The sequence below is a fragment of the Bos taurus genome, chromosome 15, assembly GCF_002263795.3.
Source record: "Bos taurus isolate L1 Dominette 01449 registration number 42190680 breed Hereford chromosome 15, ARS-UCD2.0, whole genome shotgun sequence".
NCBI classification, from domain to species: domain Eukaryota; kingdom Metazoa; phylum Chordata; class Mammalia; order Artiodactyla; family Bovidae; genus Bos; species Bos taurus.
This window is the reverse complement of record NC_037342.1, coordinates 6,889,013-6,916,839: the sequence shown is the minus strand read 5'-3', so window position 1 is coordinate 6,916,839 and position 27,827 is coordinate 6,889,013. Positions and strand designations below refer to the sequence as shown.

At 37.5% G+C, this 27,827-nt stretch overlaps 1 protein-coding gene across 2 annotated transcripts; it reads right to left on the bottom strand.

The window, feature by feature from the left end:
- Nucleotides 1-8,115: 8,115 nt before the first annotated feature.
- On the bottom strand, nucleotides 8,116-27,582 carry ANGPTL5 (angiopoietin like 5). Of its 2 annotated transcripts, none has more exons than XM_010812298.4 (8): nucleotides 27,201-27,582; nucleotides 25,131-25,275; nucleotides 23,377-23,480; nucleotides 22,368-22,461; nucleotides 18,883-18,983; nucleotides 15,737-15,857; nucleotides 13,310-13,495; nucleotides 8,116-12,931 (listed from the first exon to the last, which is right to left on the bottom strand). In XM_010812298.4, exons 1-8 carry the CDS (start codon nucleotides 27,294-27,296, stop codon nucleotides 12,843-12,845), a joined length of 936 nt encoding a protein of 311 aa, XP_010810600.1. In that variant the 5' UTR covers nucleotides 27,297-27,582; the 3' UTR covers nucleotides 8,116-12,842. The 2 variants fall into 2 exon arrangements, with proteins under 2 accessions (XP_010810600.1, NP_001121541.1); NM_001128069.1 differs by having other exon boundaries at nucleotides 10,505-11,071; nucleotides 27,201-27,547.
- Nucleotides 27,583-27,827: the final 245 nt, after the last annotated feature.

Here is a 27,827-nt window from a genome sequence, read left to right as displayed (position 1 = left end):
AACACAAAATGCTTCAGGCATTAGTGGAAAATGAAATACCTCATCTTATTCCCAGCTGTTTAATGCATTAAATTTTTAAATGCCACATAACAAGTATTTGATTTCTTAAACTCTTTTATAGAAAACAAAAAGTATGACTACATTAAATGTATAATACTAGGAACCACGAAATGAAAATAGCCTTCTATAAGCTTCAATATTGCCAATTTTTCTCATCTCTATTTCTCAACATTTGTAGTTATACTTGTTTATTTTAATTGAAAGCACAAGTCCTGTGACACTCTTACATAATTTCTTGGATTGTAAGCAACCACTGCAAGCCTGATGGCAAGCCTGGTTGGGGCAAATTTCAATAGAAAATATAGTTTTGCTTTTGCTTTTTTTTTTATCTCCTGTGTCTTTCCTGGTAGCTCAGTTGGTAAAGAATCTGCCCACAGCGCAGGAGACCTGGGTTCGATCCCTGGGTTGGGAAGATCCCCTGGAGAAGGGAAAGGCTACCCACTCCAGTATTCTGGCCTGGAGAATTCCACGGAATGTATAGTCCATGGGGTCACAAAGAGTTGGACACAACTGAGTGACTTCACTTTCATATCTTCTATTACATCAACCAATGGCTTTCCAAGTCTTTCTATATAAAGCACTGAAAATCTGTTTTAGACTAGCATAAGGAAAATCCCATGGATAGGGGGCCTGGTGGGCTGTAGTCCATGGGGTCGCTAAGAGTCAGACACAACTGAGCAACTTCACTTTCACTTTTCACTTTCATGCATTGGAGAAGGAAATGGCAACCCACTCCAGTGTTCTTGCCTGGAGAATCCCAGGGACGGGAGAGCCTCGTGGGCTGCCGCCTATGGGGTCGCACAGAGTCAGACGTGACTGAAGTGACTTAGCAGCAGCAGCATGAGAAATATTCACTGCACAGTAGTACAATGTAGACAACAGATATTTAGGGGCAGGGCCAGATTTATGTAAGCCTCCGTATGTCACTCCATCCAGCTGTTTGTCATGTGGAAGGGGTTCAGAAGACCTGTGCTCAGTGGGGAGTGGCCACGATGATGGAGTAGAAAGACCCCTAGCTCACCTCTTCCTACAGACACATCAAAATTACAACTATTTAAAAGTAAATATTGATGAGAAAGACTGGATGGCTAGAAGAAAAAAATCTATACACAAAGATATAAAGAAGGAAAAATCAGATGTGTAAGAGGGGTAGAGATACAGAATAGTCAAGTCTATACCTCTGGAAGGACAACCTACAAGCTGGAAGATAATTACAGAGGTTCTCCTCAAAGAATGAAGGGTCTGAGCCCCGCATTGGGCTCCCTAACCTGAGGCTCTTGCACTGGGAAGACAAACCCTCTGAACATCTGGACTTGAAGGCCAGCAGGGCTTACTTTAGGGATACCCTGTGTGCTATGAGAAAAAGAGACTCCACTTTTAAAGAATGCACACAAAATCTCACATGCTCTGGGATTCAGAGCAGAAGCAGAAATTTGAAAGGAGTTGGTCAAACCCATCTGCTGATCTTGGAGTCTCATTGGGAAAGGTAAGAAAAAACTGGAACTCACCCTGGGGATATAAATCCTGGGGGCACCTATTTGGGGGAGCTTGTTCTACCACAAGGATGCTGGTACTGACAAGTGCCATTTTGGAATCCTCCCTTTAGTTTGTTAGCACCAGGACCTAGCCACCAATGAGCCTATCAGCATCAGTACTGGGACCCTCAGGCCAAGCCACTAACCACATGAGGACCCCATCCACCAGCAGACCAGCTGGCTTAAGATCCCCTTAGCCCACAGCAGCCTCAGGATCCAACCCTGCCTTCCAGGGGCCCAAGATCCAGCCCTGCACACCAGGGCACCAGTACTAGGCCCAGGGTCTCCAGGGCCCTACAGCCAGAGACTCTGGGCCCCAGACACACTCACTAGCCCTGAGACCAGCTATATTCATCAGTGGGCACACACTAGCCTCAAGACACACCAGGCCCCAGCCCCACCCTTCAGAAGACTGACAGACCAACTGCAGGACCCCAGGATACCACAACCAGAGAACTTAGAATTTTGCAAAGAGTTAGAATATATAAAGAAAAAACAAACAGAGATAAAGAATACAATCACTGAAATAAAAAATACAGTAGAGATCAGATCAGATCAGTCACTCAATCGTGTCCGACTCTTTGCGACCCCATGAATTGCAGCACGCCAGGCCTCCCTGTCCATCACCAACTCCTGGAGTTCACTGAGACTCACGTCCATCGAGTCAGTGATGCCATCCAGCCATCTCATCCTCTGTCGTCCCCTTCTCTTCTTGCCCCCAATCCCTCCCAGCATAAGAGTCTTTTCCAATGAGTCAACTCTTCGCATCAGGTGGCCAAAGTAGTGGAGTTTCAGCTTTAGCATTATTCCTTCCAAAGAAATCCCAGGGCTGATCTCCTTCAGAATGGACTGGTTGGATCTCCTTGCAGTCCAAGGGACTCTCAAGAGTCTTCTCCAACACCACACTTCAAAAGCATCAATTCTTCGGCTCTCAGCCTTCTTCACAGTCCAACTCTCACATCCATACATGACCACAGGAAAAACCATAGCCTAGACTAGACGAACCTTTGTTGGCAAAGCAATGTCTCTGCTTTTGAATATGCTGTCTAGGTTGGTCATAACTTTCCTTCCAAGCAGTAAGCGTCTTTTAATTTCATGGCTGCAGTCACCATCTGCAGTGATTTTGGAGCCCAGAAAAATAAAGTCTGACACTGTTTCCACTGTTTCCCCATCTATTTCCCATGAAGTGATGGGACCAGATGCCATGATCTTCGTTTTCGGAATGTTGAGCTTTAAGCCAACTTTTTCACTCTCCACTTTCACTTTCATCAAGAGGCTTTTGAGTTCCTCTTCACTTTCTGCCATAAGGGTGGTGTCATCTGCCTATCTGAGGTTATTGATATTTCTCCTGGCATATCAACAGTAAATTAGATGATACAGAGGAACAGATCAACATGCTGGAAGACAGAAAGGTAGAAATCATTAAAGCTGAATAGAAAAAAAAAAAAAGAATGAAAAGAAGTAAGGACAGTTAAAGAGACTTCTGGGACAACATCAACATTCAGATTTGAAGAAGACCTCAAAAGCATAATAATAACCACTTTGTAGAGGTCCAAGAAGGAGGAGAGAGAGAAAACTGGGAAGAGAACATATTTGAGGATATAATAGCTGAAAACTTCCTTAACCTGGAAAAAGAAACAAGCATCTAGGTCCAGGAAGCACAGAGAATACAAAACAGGATCAGTCCAAAGAAGATTACACCCAGATATGCTATAAACAAAATGGCAAAAAAAATTAAAGATAAAGAAGTGAAGTGAAAGTCATTCAGTCATGTCCGACTCTTTGTGACCCATGGTCTATACAGTCCATGGAATTCTGCTGGCCAGAATACTGGAGTGGATAGCCTTTCCTTTCTCCAGAGGATCTTCCCAACCCAGGGAAATAAAACAAAAACAAAAAAACTCCCAACCAACACAAGTTCAGGACCAAATGGCTTCAATGTGAATTCTACCAAACATTTAGAGAAGAGTTAACATTATCATTTTTAAACAATTCTAAAAAAATTGCAGTTGTAGGGACACTTACACATTCATTCTACCAAGCCAACATCACCCTGATACCAAAAAAAAAAAGAGTGAGAAAGATCACACACAAAAAGAAAATTACATGCCAATATATCTGATGAACATGAATACAAAAATCCGTAACAAAATATTTGCAAATGAAATTCAACAACACAGTAAAAGAATTATACACCATGATCAAGTGAGATTCATCTCAGGGATGCAAGGATGGTTCAATATCCAGATATCAAACAAACTAAGAAAATAATCCCATTTAAAATCACATCAAAAAGAATAAAATACCTAAAACTAAATCTTGCTGAAGAAAAAGACCTGTACTAGTAACTTTAAGACATTGATGAAATAAATTGAAGATACAAATGGATGATGTCTTCACCATCCACAAAATACACTTTGTTCACTGACTAGAAGAATAAATACTGTTAAAATGATCATACTACCCAAAGCAATCTATAGATTCAATGCAATCCTTATCAAAATACCAACTGCATTTTCATGGAACTGGAACAAATAATTCTAACATTTGTGTAGAAATACAAAAGACTCCAAATAACCAAAGCAATATTGATAAAAAAAAAGAATACAGCTGGAGGTATCATACTCCTTGATTTCAAGCTATACTACAAAGCTATAAGAATCAAAATGTATGGTACTGGTACAAAATTAGACACACAGATTAATAGAGCAGACTAGACAGCTAAGACATGAACCCACATTTATATAGGCAATTAATCTATGACAAAGGAGACAAGATATACAATGGGGAAAACAGAGCCTCCTCAATAAATGGTGTTGAAAAACTGGATAACTGCATGCAAAAGAATCTAATTGGCCTACTGTCTCACACCATGCACAAAAACAAATTCAAAATGGTTTAAAGATTTAAATCCAAGACCTGAAAACATAGGCAATAACTTTTTGAAATTGTTCTTGGTAATACATTTTGGATATTGCTCCAGAGGCAAGAGAAGCAAAAACAAAAATAAATGGGACTACATCAGACTAAAAAGCAATTGCACAGCAAGGGAAACTATCATCAAGAAAGGCCACCTAATGAATGGGAGAATATATTTGCAAATTATATGTCTGATGAGTTAGTATCCAAAAATTCACAAAGAACTCATACAACTTAATATCAAAACACAAGCAATCTAATTTTAAAATGGGCAGAGGATTTAAATAGACATACAGGATCTGAATAGGAGACATGCTGATGGCTAACAAGCACATGAAAACATGCTCAACGTCACTAATCAACAGAGAAATGCAAATCAAAACCACAATAAGATATCACCTCACACCCACCAGAAAGCTATTAGCAAAAATACAGCAAATAAGAAGTATTGGCAAGGATATGGAGAAAAGGGAGCCCTCAGCACTGTTGGTGTGAATGAAAGCTGGTGCAGCTGCTATGGAAAATAGCATGAGGATTTCTCAAAAAATTAAAAATAAAACTATCATATGACCGAGTCACAGATGTGAAAGGTACAGTGTGGGGACTATAGTCAATAACCATGCAGTATCTTTGTATGGTGACTGATCATAACTAGACAATAACAATATGGAAATACTGAATCACTATGTTGTATAACAGGTGCTAAATAGTGTTGCAGGTCAATTACACTTCAAAAGCAAATGAAAATTATACTTCAGAAACAAACTAATAGAAAAAGAGATCAGATTTGTGGTCATCCGAGGAAGAGGTTGCAGTGAGGGGGAATTGAATGAAGGCAGTCAAAAGGTACAAACTCCCATTTACAGGACAAATAAGTAGTAATGATACAATATATTGGGTTGGCCAAAAAGTTCATTCAGTTTTTCCATATTATGGAAAATCCAAAGAAACTTTTTGGCCAACCTAATACATGATAAAAGTAATTAGTACTGCTATATATATTATATATAAATGTTGATAAGAGTAAGTCTTATGAGTTCTTATCACAGTGATAATTTTTTCTCTTTTTTTTACAATTTTGCATCTATTAATATATGCATGAGTATCTATGGTTTTTCCTGTGGTCTTGTATGGATGTGAGAGTTGGACTGTGTAGAAGGCTGAATGCTGAAGAATTGATGCTTTTGAACTGTGGTGTTGGAGAAGACTCTTGAGAGTCCCTTGGACTGCAAGGAGATCCAACCAGTTCATTCTGAAGGAGATCAGCCCTGGGATTTCTTTGGAAGGACTGATGCTAAAGCTGAAACTCCAGTACTTTGGCCACCTGATGCGAAGAGTTGACTCATTGGAAAAGACTCTGATGCTGGGAGGGATTGGGGGCAGGAGGAGAAGGGGACGACAGCTGAGGTCCAGCCCCCGGTGGATCCAGGGAATTCCAAGCGGGGACGGCGTCGGGGAGAATCAGGAAACAATTGCTTAATTAAATGTTAATTAAGGATATAAAGAGTGGTTAAATAAGGATAGCTCAGTGAGAAAATTTAGTGGAGAAAAGAAGCTGAATAACTTGGTTTACATGGAAAGCTAATAAAATTCCAAAATAAGGAATTTGTGTCACCTACGTAGGCTGCAGGCGTCCTCCCATTCTCCCAAAGGAGAGGAGACACTAAGGCCTCCCTGGTCAGATCTTAGAAGCCCAGGCAAAATTAGTAGGCTTGACGAGCCTCCCCGCCCCGGATGGGAATTCAGCCAGAAGGTGAGAGAAAGAACGACATGGGGAGACCAAGTTTCGGTGAACAAGGCCCGCATTTTATTTTTCAAAGTAGTTTTTATGCCTTAAGTTATGCATAGAGGATAATGGGGGAAGGGGTAGAGTCAGCAGTAAGCCAGGCTTTCTTCCTGCAAACCTATCATATGCAAAAGTTTAGGTGATTTACATCATCTTCTGGCCCGGAGACCTGTTAACATTTTAAGATCCTTTCTTCAGAAAACTTATTTTTCTCTAAAGGTGATTATTCTAAAGTCAGGCGCCACCCTCTGAAAGCATTAGATAAAGTTGCATTTCTACAGGGCAAAGGTGTGGTGGGCTATGACAAGAAAAAGAATTAACTCAAGGGTCCAAGGTTACAAACATTAAAGCTACTACTTACATTCCTATGCACCAATTATATTAATCAATACACTGCCAGGGATACAGTAGGTAAGGGATATGGAAACTTAGCAGCAAACATTGGCCCAACAAGTGAAAAACCCTTCATCAATACAATTTCTAATCAGTCTTTTAACTGCTCAAAGGAATCTGTATTTAGACAGTTTAGAACATCTCATGCCTCTCACAGTTGGGAGGCTCTGAACAATCACATGTGGCTGGAAGAACCTATTCAGGCAGGCTAGAGGACTTCCAAAGGAGTTTGTAGTTTGAAACACCCTTGGCACGCCCAGGAACTTTATTAACTGGAGCTGTAAGTTAACTCTTCTTCAGAGAGAGGTGGTGGGGGCAGGGCCCCATAAAGTCAGAGGTGTAGGTGAGAGCACAAAGCAGTAAAGTAGGCAGATTCTGGTTTGGGGGGAAGATGCTTGAGAATTTCCAGGGGGACTCCTGAGGCTCGATCCCGCCTTTGCGTATGCCAAGCCTCCTTAGTCATGACCTTTGCCACAGGCGGAGTTCCTCACGCTGGCTCCCGGCAGATGACAGAGGATGAGATGGCTGGATGGCATCGTTGACTCGATGGATGTGAGTCTAAGTGAACTCCGGGAGTTGGTGATGGACAGGGAGGCCTGGCGTGCTGCGATTCATGGGGTTGCAAAGAGTCGGACACGACTGAGCAACTGAACTGAACTGAACTGATTGCTGCTGCTGCTGCTGCTGCTGCTAAGTTGCTTCAGTCGTGTCCGACTCTGTGCAACCCCATAGACGGCAGCCCACCAGGCTCCCCCATCCCTGAGATTCTCCAGGCAAGAACACTGGAGTGGGTTGCCATTTCCTTCTCCAATACAGGAAAGTGAAAAGTGAAAGTGAAGTCGCTCAGTCCTGTCCGACTCTTAGCGACCCCATGGACTGCAGCCCACCAGGCTCCTCCATCCATGGGATTTTCCAGGCTAGAGTACTGGAGTGCCTTCTCTGACTGAACTGATTAAGTCGCTTCAATTGAGTCCAACTCTGCTACTCCAGGGACTGTAGTCCACCAAGCTTCTCTATCCATGGGATTCTCTAGGCAAGAATACTGGAATGGGTTGCCATGCCCTCCTTCAAGGGATCTTTCCCACCCAGAGATCGAACTTGCATCTCTTAAGTGAAAAGTGAAAGTGAAGTCGCTCAGTCATGTTCGACTCTTTGCGGCCCCATGGACTGTAGCCTACCAGGCTCCTCTGTCCATGGGGTTTTCCAGGCAATAGTACTGGAGTGGATTGCCATTTCCTTCTCCAGGGGATCTTCCCAACCCAGGGATCAAACCCATGTCTCCCGCATTGCAGGCTGATTCTTTACCAGCTGAGCCACAAGGGAAGCCCTCGTGGCATCTCTTAAGTCTCCTGTATTAGCAGGCAGGTTCTTTACCACTAGCACCACTTGGAAAGCCTGGAGCCATTTGCACCAAATCTCCTCTACAAAGAACATGACTATGCTGCCATTTAGAGTCATTTATGTTTCTCAGTTTTAAAATAGATTAGTAACCTACTTCTAAGCACTTTAGTTCTCAAAGCTATTATGAATGTTAACTTTTTTATTTATAACTAATCTATGCTGGGCTTCCCTGGTGGCTCAACTGGTAAAGAATTCACCTGCAGTGTGGGAGACCTGGATTTGATCTCTGGGTTGGGAAGATCCCCTGAAGAAGGGAATGGCTACCGACTCCAGTATTCTGGCCTGGAGAATTCCATGGACTGTATAGTCCATGGGGTTGCAAAGAGTTATGGACACGACTGAGTGACTTTCACATGCTGGTGTAGAGCAAAGTTTTTTGATCTGTATATTTTTCTTTTGATTTTTAAACTGGACACAGTTTTAATGTTTACTGATAATTAAGTTGACAAAATAACAAAGCATTTGTATTTTTAAATGGGACCATTTATCCATGGACAGAAGGCCATGGGAAACCATATTTACCCACTTGCAACTATATCCTGTTCATGTTCTGTACATGATTTATTCACTGCTTGGAGAGGAGATCAAAGTGAAAGCAATCTTGAGAGGTGAAAATCAGTGTCTGTGTTCTAATCAAGTTAAGCCTTTTGCTGGACTTAGATAATGCACTGTGATCTCTATACCTTCATGCATGGTAAAGAATTGAACTGCAAAGCAGGAGATGTGGGCTTGATCACTGGGCTGGGATCAAATGGGGAGGAAATGCAAAATCACTCCAGTATTCTTGCCTGGGAAACCCCACAGACAGAGCCTGGCAGGTTACAATACATGTGGTCTTAAAGAGTGAGACATGACTTAGCAGGTAAACAACAAAACAACATAGCTGATTTACAATATTGTGTTATTTTCTGCTCTACAGCAAAGTTAATCATTTACACATTACATATACCCACTTTTTTAGATTCTTTTCTCATATAAGCTATTACAGAGTACTGAGTAGAGTTCCCTGCGCTATAAAGTAGTGTAGTGTTAGTCACTTAGTTGTGTCCAACTCTGCGACCCCATGGACTGTGGCCCACCAGGCTTCTCTGTCCATGGGATTCTCCACGCCAGAATACTGGAAAGGGTTGCCATTCCCTTCTCCAGAGGATCTTCCCAACCCAGGGATCGAACCCAGGTCTCTTGCATTGCAGGCAGATTCTTCACCATCTAAGCTACAGGGAAGATCCTGTATATAGAATAGTGTTATACAGTAGTTCTCAATAGTTATCTATTTTATGTATAGTAGTATGTATAAGTCATTCCCAGTCTCCTAATGTATCCCCACTCTTTCCCCCATGGTAACCATAAGCTTGTTTCCTACATCTGTGTCTCTATTTCTGTTTTGGAAATAAGTTCATTTGTACCATTTTTTTTTTTAATATTCCCCATATAAGTGATATCACAAGATATTTGTCTTTGCCTGTAATTCAGACCTCCTCTCACTTCATTTTTTCAGATGCTTCTACCCTCCTTTGTACATTGTATAATCCTAACTCTGGACAAAGTACTTTTCCGTTCAACCCTAATTTTCTTAATTAATTGAAATTTGGTCCAGCACATTCCTTGCTATGTTTTCCTATAGAAGCCTAACCATTCCAACTCCTTCCAACTTCATGAAAAGTAGAAGGGATAAGCTTGCTCCTAGAGCCACCTCTAATCCACTGATTCATTGCTCTTTCTTCTTCACTTAAAGTTCACACCATTCCTATTGGCTTAAAAAGAGTTAAGATACAAATATGTTTTAAAATGCAACTGGTAGTTTAGTTGTGTCCAACTCTTCTGACTCCATGGACTGTAGCCTGTCAGGCTTCTCTATCCTATGAGGAAGAAAGGATATATCCTATAGGATATGGGAAAATCTATGGGATTTTTCCAGGCAAGAATACTGAGTGGGTTGCCATTTCCTTCTCCAGGGAATCTTCCCAACCCAGGGATCAAACCCTGGTCTCCTGCATTGCAGTCAGATTCTTTATCTACTGAGCTACCAGAGAAGCCACCATCAGAATTCATCTGCTCAGGATACAAATGTATAGTCAGTTTATTACAAATAAAAGTAAATTTATTAGCCACAATAAAATAAGAAAACAAGGAAGACTTTATTTTTGCAGCAAACTCTTATTAATTGTAAAGTATTATGGAGTCACTCAGAAATAGGTTTTTAAACCATGTGAAGTTTATATATTAATCTGCACAAAATTATTCTACATAATTGTCTTCTATAGAAATTATCTGTGGATTATATGGGTAACTATTTTAAATAAATATAGCAATAAATAGAATGCCTTTTTAATTTTCCTAACACTCTACTATGGTTATATATGCTTTAAAGAAAAGGGAAAATCCTTTAAAAGGACAATAGATTTCAGGTAGACAAGTTGCAATTCACTCAAAACAAATTTTATTATATATTACTAATATAGGTAGTAGTAAAAGCATACATTGAGCCATGTTTTCCTTTATTAAAACCCTACAAAATTAAAGATTTCTAATTAGATTCATAATACCTAGATGTCATCTATGGTTAAATTTTGGCAAATGTGCTTAAAACAGTAAAAAGAGAACTATGTAGAATCTTTTATATATTATCAAAAATAGCATTAAATTTTTAAATGAGATTATTTAAAATATGGATTGTAAGTTCTTCTAATTTTCATTGAAGCAGATTTAATCTTGATGGGTGAGTTGTTTTTAGTCCACGTGTCCCATCGAATTCCAGTTGTAATCAACTTTCCAGAGAAGTGATGAATGCCATTCAGATTTGCGAGACCACACTGGCTGAACCACCAGCCGGTATTGTTACTGAGGTGGCTGCAGCTCTTCACAGACTGATCACTGATGAAGCATGCAGGACGACACCCATCATTATCAACATCTGGTGTGCTGAAAGGCATTGCATTTTGATTATCTTTTTTTCTGAAGCCCCGGAATGCATCACCTAGGTAAAATAGATTTTTTTGATGACTAAATTTAAAGGCACTTTTTGTAATTTTAATCAACCTTTACCAACCAATCATGAAAAAGCATTGCATCTAAAACTAAGGCTTAAATTACTTTTTACTAGATATCAGATTAAAATCTCTCCTCCAGGAGCAATAGGCCAAAATCTGGTAATGAATTCCTCAACATAACAAACATCTTCAAGTGGACATTGCATGCGTGCTAAGTTGCCTCAGTCGTGTCCAACTCGTGTCCAACTCTCTACAACACTATGGACTGTAGCCCACTGGTTTCCTCTGTCCATAGGATTCTCCAGGCAAGAGTCCTGGAGTGGGTTGCCATGCCCTTCTCCACAAGTGGACATTTAATGGCACAAATTACAGAGGTCTGTGATGGCCTAGGTAAAACTCTGCATATTATCAGTTAAATTGAAAAGTATTACATCTTTGCTAACTGTGTAAAAGGACCAAACAGTAGCAGTATGAACTGAATGATGGCTTCTTTTGTATTTTTTTTTTAAACAAATGAAACATGAAAATACATCTCATTTTAGGAAAGAAATGCCAAATAGAGTTCCCTAAATATGTCTTTATCAACTAGCCCATTTTGTGTTCTCTTTTCCTTTTTGTCCAAAAAAATCCTATATATAGCATGATATGGCACTTTTCAAACATTGGAATTTTTTCTGAATCTTTGAATCATGAAAGGGTAATGTAAACTTCGTTGTACATTCTCTTATCACAAGGGTCTGTGCTGCTCCTTTGCCACACACCATCCGGCCCCACCTCTGCCCTATCCCCTTTATCTGGCATTCACTAATGTGTTCTCCATTTCTGTGCCTTGTCTCAAACTGTTCTCTTTGCCAACATTCATTTGCCCAAATGCCATCCATTCCTCCAAGTACAAATCACTGATTCTCAACTATAAGGATGCTAAATATCCATCTAGTTGATACAAATACCTGGGCCCAAACTTACTGCATCAGATTCTGCACAAGTATGTACTTTCAAAAAGCATCCCAGGTTGAATCTAACATTAATTTTTTGTTGAAAATCACCCTTCCATGAAGATTTCCTGGATGCAATCAGTTGGAATCATCCTCTCCCTCTTAACCTCAGTCCCTTGGACTGCAAGGAGATCCAACCAGTCCATTCTAAAGGAGATCAGCCTTGGGTGTTCTTTGGAAGGAATGATGCTAAAGCTGAAACTCCAGTACTTTGGCCACCTCATGCGAAGAGTTGACTCATTGGAAAAGACTCTGATGCTGGGAGGGATTGGGCGCAGGAGGAGAAGGGGATGACAGAGGATGAGATGGCTGGATGGCATCACCTACTCGATGGAGATGGACGTGAGTTTGAGTGAACTCCGGGAGTTGGTGATGGACAGGGAGGCCTGGCGTGCTGCAATTCATGGGGTCACAAAGAGTCGGACACGACTGAGCGACTGAACTGAACTGAACTAACCTCCAAAGATGTATCAGTATTCTGTTCTATTCTGTTTCCAGCTCTATTTACTCTTCCCCTCTATATTGTGATCAGTTAAAGAGCTGGAAGCGTAACTCATTCATTTTTGGATTTCTAACACTAATCATACCTACTGAACAAGAACCATCATGAGCAATCAACAGAAGAGCTAAATTTAATATTAACTCAAGTTTAAAATATCAACATCAGAATATAAATTTAACATCAAGTATTTTAAAGTGCTAACAAATATAATTTTGGGGGGCGGAAAGTAGATGCACTGAAATATAGACCCTTAAAAACCCATTAAACTAGTTGTTCTATCAGCCTGGGTCCTTGCCACGGCTCAGATGTCATGAGCTGGCATCCCGGGAAGTCACTTAATTTTTCTTCACCTGTGAAGCGAGAAGAGTGAAGATCAGCTCTAACATTCTAAGACTTCTAAATGCTGGCCTTTCAGAACATGAAAATGGAAATAATGCCTTCCCAGCCTGTCCCACAGAATCGCTATCTAAAGAATCAATTGAGATTACATATGGCAAGTTGTTTTAAAGTGTATAAAGCAGCTCAAAACCATGAGATGATGCAACCATCATAGCAGAGTTTCAAAACTCAAGACTTAAACAGTTTTCTCATTCTTAATCTAATCTGTCAACAGTTATATAAATATATATATATATATGCCAAAATAAATATATTACTTTTTATCTTCATCTAATATTGAATCAGCTAGATTTAAATCTTTTGGATAATTTCAGGAATAAAAAACTTACCAGCATTTCCTGAATATCGTCCTAAGTGCACTTTAAAAAATTTTGTTTCATCCTCTATCCAAAAATCATCATATGATGCATAAGCTAATGTGTCATCTTCAGATTCCAGTGCCACATGCAGCATAAAACTGGTATTCTTCTGATTCACTATATAAAAAGTCTTTTTCAGTCCTAGCCAAAACTCACCTGTTAAAAAAAATGCTTTTTTAAATATGTTATAGCATATTTAAAATAACTCATTTTATTAGCATAACCCTGTGTTATTAAGTGCTTGATGTTGTTTGGTGTTTCAATAACTCTGAGATGGTGCACATAAATTATTTGAGGGAATAGATGGCCCTAGCTCAAATTATCACTGTGTGCCTAATTTGCCAATATATATATATATGTGTGTGTGTGTATATCTTCCCATTTCTGCTTTACTAGACCAAAGATAACTAGATTGTTTCATTTTTTATCTGCCTAAATTAAATTCAAAAAGTCATTTAAAGATTAAGTAAAAAGTCAAGTTCTACCTTAAGGCATATCAACAAAAACTACCAGTTCAAATATTATGGCAAGTAACAAAATGTTTGGGAAGGAAATGGCAACCCACTCCAGTGTTCTTGCCTGGAGAATCCCAGGAGCCTGGTGGGCAGCCGTCTATGGAGTCGCACAGAGTCAGACACGACTGAAGCGACTTAGCAGCAACAACAAAATGATGTATACCAGTAAATGTAAGAGGTTTAACCTCCATATCAGCAACTCCTAAAGAAATATTTCCTGAAAGTGCTCAATAGAAATTATTCTTTCTGTGTCTTTGAGAATAATGTTTTGTGAACTAATATTTCTTTGTTATAATGCAGCTTGTCAGTTACCTCTGAATGAATGAAAATATAAGGTAGAAACACCAGAGTAATCTCAGGTTAGGGTCAGTATTTCCAAGATGATTGTAGATCCAGGATGAATTCCTAAACTCCGTAATACAAACTGCGTATTTGCATGTTCTAGCCATTGGCTTTCTACCTCCCTCTACTCACTGTCACGGCCTAAATGTGAACACTCCTGCTCTGAAGCACATCCCTCTGCCTGAATCATGAAATTACCAAAGGAAGTAAGGTCTAGTAAAATTAACTTCAAAGAGTTGGGGACGATGTGACAGCATTCAGACTCTTAAAACCATAGCTAAGACATTAAGTCACTCTCAAGGGATTGCAGGAACATTTTAGCGGCATACCCACCTAGAGCTAAAGATATTCTGAAGAGGTACAGGAAGAAAGGAAGTAAGAAAGACAGACAAGTAAGACAGGACTGCTTGGTTTCTCCTAGTCTGACACCAATTAAATGTCCTTGCCATACTTCCCCGATACCCCAAATCCCAAGTGTAACTTAAGATACTTTCCTTAATACTGTTTATTTCTTTAATAGGCCAAATACAAAGCAGTCTGTTTACCAAAGTATATCTGCCTGAAGACATTTTTCGTTAAAACTAAAATGATCTCCCTACAGAAATAAGGATTATGTAAGGAAAATAACAATTTAGAGTATGCAGATCTATGACTGCTCGATTCAGATGGCCGGGCTTGTTGGAAAATTGGAGGTAATGCTGAGAAAACACAAGTATATCAACTGCACTCCATAGTATGGCAGCTATTTGGCCTTCTTTGTGACATTTTATTACATTTCACACATTTTCTAACCTCACTGACATGCAGTAGGGTTTTTAGCAGTAGGACTAACACCACCACTTACTAAATCCTTGAATGACATTATTATGGGATGTTAAATATTTTAAGCTATAACAACAGCAACTTAAAATAATAGCATAAAAATGATCAAAGTCACCTGCAAATGTTCCAATTAATGTAAAATTCTGCAGTGTTCAGAAATACTAATGTTTCTGTTCAACAGCCAAAGTGATGTTGCCATGGAATATTGGGAACAGATTTTACAGTTCACCTGGGGTTTCCATTTGCCAAATTTTGAGCATAGTGATTTTTACTGATGCTTTTATAAAGCACTACTTTCAGTTCACATTATTTGAGCTCATACACAATGTACCCCAAATTTCCATTTCATTTGTTTGTACAGACACAGCACAAATCTCAAGAATTTCAAGGTCCCTGTTCATTCAGTTTTTAATTCTACAAATAACTATTGACCACCTGCCAGAACGCTGCTGGGTGTATAATCAATACTTAATAAATACCCAACTTATAATTTTCAGTCAAATCACATTTCAACAGGCATCTAAAAATAAAGATATCTAGATCCCAACTGAAGACCTCCTTATTTTAAATAATTTGGCTAATGATCAGAGAGTAGCTTAAGTCATGTTTTTAGACACACAGGATTTGCTATTTTTACTAATAATTTGACCAATACAGACAGTCTATAGGCATAATACCAAAAAGAAGAAAAAAAGAGGAGAAATGAATAAAATTTGACCTAAGAGGTCACCAAATCCATCCAGATAATCACACCACAACTTTTGGAAATCAATTATCCCATCGATCCTTTTCTGTATCACAGTCCATCCACCTCCTCTGTAATCCATGTCACACATAACCTAAAATAAACCCAGAAAAGACAAAAACAACATGATATTATTTTCATTCTTTGATATAAAACTCATACTTCAAGCTTGTGCAAGTCACTCAGTCATGTCCAACTCTTTGCGACCCCGTGGACTTTATAGTCCTTGGAATTCTCTAGGCCAGATTACTGGAGTGAGTAGCCTTTCTCTTCTCCAGGGGATTTTCCCAACCCAGGGGTTGAACCCAGGTCTCCTGAATTGAAGGCAGATTCTTTACCAGCTGAACCACAAGGGAAGCCCAAGAATCCTGGACTGTGTAGCCTATCCCTTCTTCAGTGGATCTTCCTGACCGAGGAATCAAACTGGGGTCTCCTGCATTGCAGGTGGATTCTTTACCAACTGAGCTATTAGGGAATCCCATACTTCACCCTGAGCCTAGAGAAAGAGAAGATACTGCCACTGAAAGTTTCAATGCAGCTGTATATCATTAAAATATTCAGATTTTTTTTAAATCTCAAGAAATAATACTGTTTGTTATAAAACAAACATAACTGCAGTCCCTGCTTCAGTCAATATATGTGTTTGTAGCATTTTAAGGCTCTTATTCCTCAACTTTATAAATATTTTTCAGTTGAGTAATAATAGTGACTGATTTTACTGTAATAAAAGTGACAGATTTTATTTTCTTGGGCTCCAAAATCACTGTGGACAGTGAGTGCAGCCATGAAATTAAAACATGCTTGCTCCTTGGGAGGAAAACTTTGATAAACCTAACCTAGACAGTGTATTAAAAAGCAGAGACATCACTTTGCCAACAAAAGTGCATATAGTCAATGTTATAGTTTTTCCAGTAGTCATGTACAGGTGAGAGTTAGACCATAAAGAAGGCTGAGTGCTGAAGAACTGATGCTTTTGAATTGTGGTACTGGAGAAGGCTCTTGAGAGTCCTTGGACCACAAGGAGATGAAACCAGTCAGTTCTAAAGGAAATCAACCCTGAATATTCATTGGAAGGACTGATGCTGAAGCTAAAGCTCAAATACTTTGGCTACATGATGTGAAGAGCTGACTCACTGGAAAAGACCCTGATGCTGGGAAAGATTGAAGGCAAAGGAGACAGAGGCAGGAGCATCATCGATTCAGTGGATACGAATCTGAGCAAACTCTGGGAGACAGTGGAGAACAGAGGAGCCTGGCGTGCTGCAGTCCATAGGGTCTCAGAGTCAGACATGATCAAACCTGCATCTGTTATGTCTCCTGCAATGGCAGGCGGGTTCTTTACCACTAGCGCCACCTGGGAAGCCCCATAGATGGGGCTTAGACCATGCTTTTCTGTCTGAAAATCTCAATCTGAACACGGGTCATCCAGGCTATGGAGAAAAAAAGCAATCAAAGACAGACACACAGGCATATTTGACATTGTTTTAAAAATCAGTGTTTTGATTAAAAGGAAAAGTTATTTATAAAGAAATGTATCACTCTGCCACATCAGATGGATGTCATTTGTTTTTGTTGTTGACTTAGCAACTGAACAACAGCAAAAACAAATGACATCCATCTGATGTGGCAGAGTGATACATTTCTTTATAAATAACTTTTCCTTTTAATCAAACACTGATTTTTAAAACAATGTCAAATATGCCTGTGTGTCTGTCTTTGATTGCTTTTTTTCTCCATAGCCTGGATGGCCCGTGTTCAGATTGAGATTTTCAGACAGAAAAGCATGGTCTAAGCCCCATCTATGGGGCTTCCCAGGTGGCGCTAGTGGTAAAGAACCCGCCTGCCATTGCAGGAGACATAACAGATGCAGGTTCGATCCCTGGGTCAGGAAGATCCCCTGGAGGAGGGCAATGCAATGCACTTCACTATCCTTGCCTGCAGAATCTCATGGACAGAGAAGCCTGGTAGGCTACAGACCACGGGGTGGCAAAGAGTCAGACGTGACTGAAGCAACTTAGCACATGCCCCATCTCAACAGGACTCACAGATGCATCTGTGGTGCTCTGCTAAATGCCCTTAAGAGGATCACCATGGAGGACTCACTGAAGTGACAAAGCAAGAAAATCAGAGCAATCCTCCCCATCAGAAACTTCCCACACACAGACAGAAAAAGGCAGTGTGGAGGAAGGTAGGGAACCAACACTTTCCCACAAAAGAGGTAATTATGCGTCCCACTCTTCACAAAATTAGAAACCTTCCCTTTCCACATCTGTTCAGGCCCATTTCTGAATCTGTAGGTGAGATAATTTAGGTAATTTAAAATTATTTCCCACTTAATTCCCAATTTTTGACATCCTGTTAATAGATGTCAGAAAATGTTAGCAACTGAGATGAGAAACTGGTAGTATCTACTTATAAAAATTATTTTATTGTGTAATAAAGACCATTAATAAGGTATGATATTCATATTACAACCTTTCTAATGCACAAAAACGTAATCAGAAAATTATATATATAATATTAATATGCAATATACAATAACATATAGTTTTAATAATACATAGAGTTGAAATGGTAGAGGTAGAAAGGATAGATATGAGTAATTTATTTTATGCAGTTTAAGAAATGGATCAGCTTCTCAATCTTTCTCACAATTTAGTGAAAGGATTTTTTAAATTATTAATTTTTTATACAATCACAAAAAGTCATTTACCATCCAAAGTATATCCATGTGTAGGAAGAGAAATTAAAGTATTTTTATCAAGCTCCAAGACAAAGTACACCATTATTTTTTAATATCCATAAGCTAATTAAAGCAAACAAGTATTTATTTTACATAATTCCATCTACTGTAAGGATAAGATCTAGCACCAAATGGACTCACTTTAAAGAATGTAACCAGAAACACTCAAACAGAAAAGTGAAAGACTCTCTAATTCTTTTACTGGTTTGTGGTTTGGGCAAAGAATCCCAGAAAATAAAACTTTTGAAACTGGAACCTATACTAATTTATCTGACAATTTTTAAGAAGAAATAAAGTAGTAAAACAATTAAAACTAATATTATTTAAATAGATTAGATGCCTATCCTATTCCATATATAATAAGGGAAAACTTTACCTCAAATGGATGACTAGCGCCTTCTGGATGGATTATATACAAACCACTTGGTGTTTTGGTGACAGAACCAATGGTATCTTTAATATCTGTACAATCTAGACCTATAAAAGTAAAATTAGTTATTTAGGATATTTCCACATATACATTTAAGACTTTATCATTTTATTATAAAGAATTGACAGTGTTATGTGAAATTATTATTAAAATGTACATTAATGATATGCTCACTTAACTTGTATGCAGAGTACATCATGAGAAACACTGGGCTGGATAAAGCACAAGCTGGAAGCAAGACTGCTGAGAGAAATATCAATAACCTCAAATATGCAGATGACACCATCCTTATGGCAGAAATCGAAGAGGAACTAAAGAGCCTCTTAATGGAAGTGAAAGAGGAGAGTGAAAAAGTTGGCTTAAAACTCAACATTCAAAAAACTAAGATCATGGCATCCAGTCTCATCACTTAACGTAATATAGATGGGGAACCAATGGAAACAGTGACAGAGACATTACTTTGCCAACAAAGATCTGTAATAGTCAAGGCTATGTTTTTTCCGGTAGTCATGTAGGGATGTGAGAGTTGGACTATAAAGAAAGCTGAGTGTTGAAGAATTGATGCTTTTGAACTGTGGTGTTGGAAAAGACTCTTGAGAGTCCCTTGGACTCCAAGGAGATCAAACCAGTCAATCTTAAAGGAAATCATCCCTGAATATTCATTGGAAGGACTGACACTGAAGCTGAAGCACCAATACTTTGTCCACCTGATGCGAAGAGCTGACTCATTGGAATAGACCCTGATGCTGGGAAAGATAGAAGGCAGGAGGAGAAGGGGACGACAGAGGATGAAATGGTTGGATGGCATCACCAACTCAATGGACATGAGTTTGAGCAAGCTCTGGGAGATGGCGATGGACAGGGAAGCCTGGCGTGCTGCAGTCCATGAGGTTCTTGAATCATGCAGTCCATGACTGAGCAACTGAACAACAGCAACAATGATATGATGATTTTAACTCCTTAAAAAGAAAAATCATCTCATCATTAAACATAAGAATCTAGATGAACAGAGGAACTGGGACTAAATAATTTACGCTGCAATAAACCTTCACTGATAGCTCACTGTTATTATTTGCCCAGTTGGTATCAACATTTATTTAACATGTTTTACAATTATGCACTCTCTTGTCCAATAAATAATGTATTTTCAGAAATCTAGACTTATCTTGGAAACATAATATGTGACAGAAATCTGTAATGATGACACAGAAAATCCAAAAGAATACGTAGGCTAGCTACTATTGACACATCCTTTCTCCACTATTTGAAACTTCAGATATTCTGGTGTATTGGGGCCCCCATTAAAAACAAGCAAAGGGAGAGGAAGAAGGAATCATGTTCTTCACCAGAGGAATTGATGCTGAGGCTAAAGCCTGCTCTGTTGACAATAGCTAGAACTGTAGCAGTCTATAATCACCCCCTCTAAAGCATTCCACTTTCCAGGTTGTAAACATAATTATTATGCAGATATGATGCTACATTTTACTCTAGATGCTTTATTTTGTATTATCTCCTATAAATACAATAAAATAAATTTAATCTTACAATATCAATTACCCAGAGAACAAACACATCAAAGCCTGAGACTTCAGAGTCAGAAGCTTGGGTTAGAGTCTAGTTCTACTCTTTACTAGTCAGAACTATTAGCTAAGTTTCTTAACTACTTTTCTTCATGTGCAATATTGTTATAATAATAATACTATCTACTTCATAGTGTTATTCTCACAATATACATATAAGACATTATGTAAAGCACTTAGCATAGTGCCTGCTGCTGCTAAGTCACTTCAGTCGTGTCCGACTCTGTGCGACCCCATAGACAGCAGCCCACCAGACTCCATCGTCCCTGGGATTCTCCAGGCAAGAACACTGGAGTGGGTTGCTATCTCCTCCAATGCATGAAAGTGAAAAGTGAAAGTGAAGTCGCTCAGTCGTGTCCGACCCTCAGAGACCCCATGGACTGCAGCCTTCCAGTCTCCTCCGTCCATAGGATTTTCCAGGCAAGAGTACTGGAGTGGCGCGCCATTGCCTTCTCCGAGCAAGGTGCCTAGTACACAGTAAATATACAGAAAATATCATCTACAAAAAGTTAGCTGTAAAAAATTGTTTGCTTTCCCCTTTACTTCCAGAAGATACAGATTTGTTGCCTTTCTTCTGAGTTGCTAAGATTATTTTTATGATAAGCTTATGCTTAGAGATATGATAGAAGTCCTTTTGCTTACAGCAAAGGACTAATCTGTGATAGAGTATCTGCTTTGCCATCACCATCCAAATAAATGTGAACAGATTGTTTAGATTTTTCTGGACTCCATATTCCTTAGCTGATGATAATCATCATCATAGCAAACTCTTATACTGTCTTCTTATGCTCAGGCAATACTTTAGGAGATTTTGGTGTATTTACTCATATAAGTCTCACAAGAAACATACAAGGTAGGTACTATAAGTTTGGGCTTCCCTGGTGGCTCAGATGATAAAGAATCTGCCTGCAATGCAGGAGACCTAGGTTTAATCGCTGGGTTGGGAAGATTCCCCTTAGGAGGAAATGACAACCCAGTCCAGTATTCTTGACTGGAGAATTCCATGGACAGAGGAGACTATTATTTTCCTGATGAGGAAACTGATATCAGGAAACAGTGGATCGGGGATTTGAAGACAAATGATCTGACACCAAAGTCCATGCTCATGACCACCTTGTTACACTATTTTCACTACTCACAAATGAGGTAAAATAATATAATAAAAAATAACACAATACCCTGTGAAAGTGCCTGTCATAGTCCCTGACACATAAGTGCTCTCAGTAACAGTTTATTTCCTTCTCTTTGCAAGGAGAAAAAGAAAGATCGCTTACTAGGCTGTCAATAAACATTTTTTTGCTTTGAAACTTTGGTATTAATTCACAACTGTAAGATATATAGGGCATTTTTATTAGAAACCTATTCCTTTAGGAATTACTGTACTGTTATACTGTATTTTAGCATCAAAAGAGCTAAATTCTAGTTTCTTTCTGAATCAAGCTTCTTCAAATTTTATATTCTAATTTGAAACATCTCAAGCATGTCAAAAGTACTTTTTACAGGTGGGAGGAATTCTGAGACTTTTTCTTCTAAGCAAAGACTGATTATTACTAAAATGTAAAAGGAGAGCCTACATTTGGTTACATACTAATAAAACTATGCTATTTTCAACAAATTCTGAGTATCTGTCTATAGCCATGGCTTTCAAATGGTCAGAAAAGTTTGCCAATTCAGAAAAGTATGCATTGTCTGTGCCGAAATTTGCTTAATGGCAGGTGTTATTCCTCCAGCCTGTTAGATGATAACAAGCTATAATTTTTAAACAAAAGTTCTAGATGTACCAACCTGTCCATGAAATGTTTAAGTAACAAAAGACAAATATGAAAAGGCTGAAATACAAAAAGTTCTCACCATGTGACTGAACTGGTCTGTGAGGAAAAGTATCCAGCTGTTTTCTAAAAACTTCTGTTGTCAAAAGGAGAACTCGATTCATGAGCTCATTAACCTAAACACACAGGCATGCATTTAAGCAAATATGTATTGGAACAAAACTTTTTTAGCTGAATTCTGTAACTGATATCCCTAAGCCTCTTATAAATCCAGCTTTGAAACATATATAATGCTCATCTTTCTTTTGAATTTCTCACTGCTATAATAAAGCAGTAGATTGCTAAATAGCATTCATTAAATTCAGTACCATTTTCCCCTGAACACTGCCTTCATCTGCCCATTTCTATATTTGACTACTCTTGCAGATCTGTTCTTTGTATCTTGTCTGCTCCTTTGCTGTAGTTTGTTATCTGCTCTTCCTCTTGCCATCCTCCACACCAGCTGCCAATCTAGTCATTGCATTTCCCTGCTCAGACACTTCGATGACTTCTTGGTGTGGCATGATTTAGTTCCTATTTCTTTGAGTCAGTTTTCCTTATACACCCTCTACCTCACCGGTCACTCCACCCCTGCACCACTTCAAGCAGTTCCCCAAGGATGGAACGTCCTGCTCTTAGTCTTCTTACCCAAACTTTGTGACCTCTGAAGTATTTATCCATCTTTCATGACTCATTTCATAATTTCTATAATCTGGGAAATTTTTCCACAGCTCAGATTTTGAATTGCTTTTGTGCAACTTTCTTCAAGTTTCTTTTGTGCAACTTTCTAACAGCATTCACAACATTTTCAATACATTTTTCTGCCCCACCCCCCAACCCCCCCTGCTCAGACTGAATAAGCTTTAAGTGAAGATCCTTTTTTTGGTTATTGCTTTCTGTTTGCCTGTACTTTACTATGGTGTCTCTGCCATAGTAGGCACTAAATAGATTTCTGGATATTAAAAAAATCAAACAATTATACTTCTAGCTAACTATATCAATGTATATATACAATAAGAGCACAGTTCTAAAAAAAAAAAAAAAAGCCATACCTGATTAATTAAATAATCCAAGGAAGCTTGCTGCTCATCCATCATGTTTCTTAGTAGTTTTTTGGTACTTCGTGTATAAGAAACAATAGAATTTTGCAAATTCCCTTAAATCATAATAAAACGGGTTTGCTAAACATTATATTGTTATAGAAAATAACTACAGTAAAACATAAAGAATTTTTAAATGATTTTGGATAAATATGTAAATGCAATAACATCTCAATCTAACTAAATACATAGAGTTGCATATTCTGCTTAGGACTTTTTTGTTTAACTAAAGATTAACGAAGAAAACAATTGTTTCAGTACGTCCCAATGAAAATATGCTTCCTAATAATCTATTTTAACCCCCTAATTTAATCTGATATAAATGAGAGACAACATTCTGAATATCAATTCTCACTTTATGAGAGAGAAAGAAGCAGGAGGTCAAAAATTCACCAATTCTTATTAATAAGAAAGTAAAAGGCAATAATTCCGTATCATGAAAGTTAATTTCTAAGTTAAATCTTTCTTTTAATTTTTTTCTATTAATGCTATATTTTTGTATAAAGAAAATGCAAACACACAAGCATATACACCCATAATAAACCTCAGTCAAAAGTTTTGACTGGTTGATTTCTGGTTAAACTTTTTTACCATGTATTTTTTCTTTTTAAAAATGTTTTTATTTTAAAACAATCTTACTCATAGAATAGTTGTAAGAACAGTGTGAAGAATTTTTTCTTCTTTTGAGAGCATGCCACCATGATGCCTCTGGATATTTCAGGGTATTTTACACCAAAGACATTCTCTCCAACACAACCATCAAAATCAAGAATTATGCAGTGATTCTCAGACTTAATCCAAGTTTATTCAATTATACTGATGATATCCTTTATAACAAAAGAAGTCCCCTATTGTTGCATAATTATTCTTTTAAAAATTCGTCATTTCTATTTTCCTAAATTTCACTCTAGCAGTAGAATCCCATTAATAACTCTTGATAGTTTAAAATCTGCCTCATTCAGTTTCACCTGTCATTTTTACTTTCGGTCTCTCACTTTCTATTAGATATTTGCTGGATTTAGACATTTATCTTAATGGATCTAAACCTACACTCATTGGTTTGAGAAGCCTGAGATATTTGTGTTACACGAAGAATTAAACACAATAAAGTGAGCTTTTTATATTTCTGACCTAGGAGTTAAAGTCCTATAAGAACTGGCTCAGAACTCCCTCTCCTTCTGATCCCCCTTCTCAACCCATCCCCTAGGTACATATGAGAATTACTCATATGAGAGAATTACTCATGAGAATTACTGTGCTGCTACTAAATAGTTTTAAACAAAAGCGAAAATTTTTAAATTCTTTATTTTTCATGCTTTGCTACATAAATTGGCTATGAATTTGCATTATATCTATTGTAGCAGTTATTCAATATTAATTAATTCCCCCCTCAAAATTTAGGTGAAATTTTCTATTGATTCAGACGAAACTAAGAAAATAGTCCTAGGCAAATTGATAGTATCAGGGCCTTCTGTGGTCACTTGATGTTACTGGGCTATATAATATAGAAGAAGGAATTGTTCATTTACAAATTAGGTAAATTAGGTGTGAAGCACCTACTATGTGCCCAAGACATATACCTCTAACCTAGGATGATCGGGATATATGGTAAATGACTCAACAAATGTTAAAGTATATTTTTCCATCTCGACCATAGAAATAATAAATCATATACTTTTATAATTCTGGTTATTTTTAATACTTACTACACATGAAATATTTTTCTTCTCGTGTAATTTTAGTTTTAATATCACATGACTCCTCACAATCTTCTTTGTAAACAGTAGCATTAGTTTTACTTTCACCTTTTGTATTAGATTCATCTTCTACAATGTTAACTCCTGGAGAATCCTTTATATTAAAAAAAAATAAGAAGAAGAAAAAATATATGAAGTATGTTATATTACCTAATATATCATAAATAAGACTCTAGAAAAAAATGAGATTTTAGGACATACACAAAGAAAGACTATATAGTTAATTGGTTAATTCAAACTTCCACAAACAAATCTTTTGCTCTCTTTTTTCCTCTCCAATTCCAAGAGGATTCATTTAGGGCCTACTTTCCATTACAGTGGTTTTATGGCCTTGACTGTTACACATTTCCCTGTGTGATACAGTGCTGAGCCATTCCTCTTTCAGGAATCATGCCATTTGAAATTCCTTCTATGGATACTAAGAAGGTTCCCTGAGAGGCCTACATTTCTATGCCAGCAGGACATTCTGCCACCAATTTGTAGGAATTGTGATGTGGGGCTGAGGGGAAAATGTGTAGGAGATTTGTCGCTTTTGTATAAGCTAAAGTATTTACAGATTTGAAAGGTAAAGTATTCATAGACTTAAAAGGCAACAATAATAATAACAGAAACAAAGAATGGAATTTTTCTTTGCAAAATCAACAACAGATGTCATTTTAAAAAGCCAGCAACGTTGTATCTAGAATGGATAAACAATGAGGTCTTACTCTGTAGCACAGGGAACTATATTCAATATCCTAGGATAAACCACAATGGAAAGGAATATTAAAAAGGATACATATTTTATATATGTATGATATAAATATATATAACTGAAACACTTTGCTGTATAGCAGAAATTAACACAACATTATAAATCAACTACACTTCAATAAAATACATTTTTAAAAATTAAATTAAAATCAAAAGCTAACAACCAACTATAAACTTTTGAATACCAGTGGGGAGAAGGAAGGAGAGAGGGACAAGGTAGGGGGTAGGAGAGTATAAAGTACAGACTACTATGTTCAAAAAAAAAAAAATGCCGATTACAGCTGTCATTCCAAATGTATCAGTTCTTACTGGTACATTGTTGGGTTTTTTAATGTTAAAGCATACATTACCAGTTTTTTATTATTAAAACATTCTTTGGTAGAAGTTATAAGATTTAAATAAACTGTAATTAAAAGAAAATAATAACAAGATCTGTCATCTTTGACATGGATATTGAGAGAAAAGTGAAGAGCTAATCACATAATTTAAAAGATATTTGCCCAAAATACATTTTGCTACAAAGATCTACTTTTAACTTTTGCTCTTTCCCCTATACTCCTATAACAATTGACATATTAGCTGTTTTCAAAAACAGCTATAGTTTACAACTATAGTTTTTTAGATGTAAATAAGATTCTAAAATTTTTAGCACAGAGAATTCTTACTAATACTTCTGTAGCTTTCTTAGAATTTATTCTTGCTTCAACTTTGGAATTTGGTATTGATACAGTGGTAAATACATTTATAACATTTAAATATTATAAACCAATATTTAAATTATAGAGATTCAAATTACCATCTACTCATAGTATTGCATACAGTCTTAGCTATCACTCTGACATTGCTCGGAATACAATTTTTTAATATTAAATTTTAAAATTTCCTGAGTGACCAGGTACAAGATCATATTTGAAGTACGAAAGTTTATAGAACAGTTTTTTTTTTTAGTAAAATTAACTTTTTATTTGCCTATCAGATATTTCATTTTTAAAGTTAAGTGGAAAGTTGTTGGCTAGTTTTTAACCTAGGTCTGCAATTTCTTTAATTTTTTACAAGAAATGTGTTAAGAGTCAATCTTCAGTTTATAGTTTCCTACGTTTAAAAAGAATATTATTTAAGCATGTCTCAGCATTTCTAAATAAACACTTTAATTTTTCCATAAATTATATTGAGTGCTGTAATTAATCTTGTCAAACACCTAGTATATATCTTAAAAACTATATAATCATGCTTTCTTAGCTAAAATAACATTGCTGAAATTCTTACCGTAGAATGATGCTCACAGTTATCTTGTATAGCTTCTCCACAAGTAAAAATACATAGATTTAAGAACAAGAGTGAGGCTTGGAAAAGATAAATCATATTTTTCTTGGTTGGAGAAATGAAAATTTTCTTCAAATATCAGTTAGCTCTCTGTGGAAAGAGCTCCAGTACATTGAGTCTTCAGTCGAAAATTTCTGGAAGGTGTACAACAAAAACAGAAGCCAGTACTTACTGGTTTCCATGCCCTCGTTTGAAACAACACCCTTCATATAAGGAATAAGGTAGCCTCCAGAGATCCCATCATTCTATGTTATACAAACCCTTTTTATCACTACATGTCTGCATTGTAAATTCATGCTTTTGGAATATAAGCAATAGCTGGCCAGCTAGCTAACTAAATCAAGAAAGCAACCAAGAATTTATAGTTATCCAAGTTTTATGAGCCAGGAATTTTTTTCCTCAGAAACAAATGCTTTTGATAATGTGTAACTCTCTTACTGTGAACCAGTTTGCATAAAAATAGTATGAAAGTAGAAATTAAGTTTCTACTTAAATGATGGAGTGGAAGACTAATACATTAAAACTATTTCTACAAAATACTAAATAGAAATTTAATCAGTGTGGACACCC

Bases quoted from the DNA above. Each gene is read 5' to 3' on its own strand.
- ANGPTL5 (NM_001128069.1), bottom strand. From the start codon at position 27,296: ATGATTTATCTTTTCCAAGCCTCACTCTTGTTCTTAAATCTATGTATT. The intron at 23,481-25,130 runs GTAAGTATTAAA...TTATGATTTAAG, and splicing joins AGAAAAATATTTCATGTGTA to GGAATTTGCAAAATTCTATT. The intron at 22,462-23,376 runs GTATGGCTTTTT...CTGTGTGTTTAG, and splicing joins TGGATTATTTAATTAATCAG to GTTAATGAGCTCATGAATCG.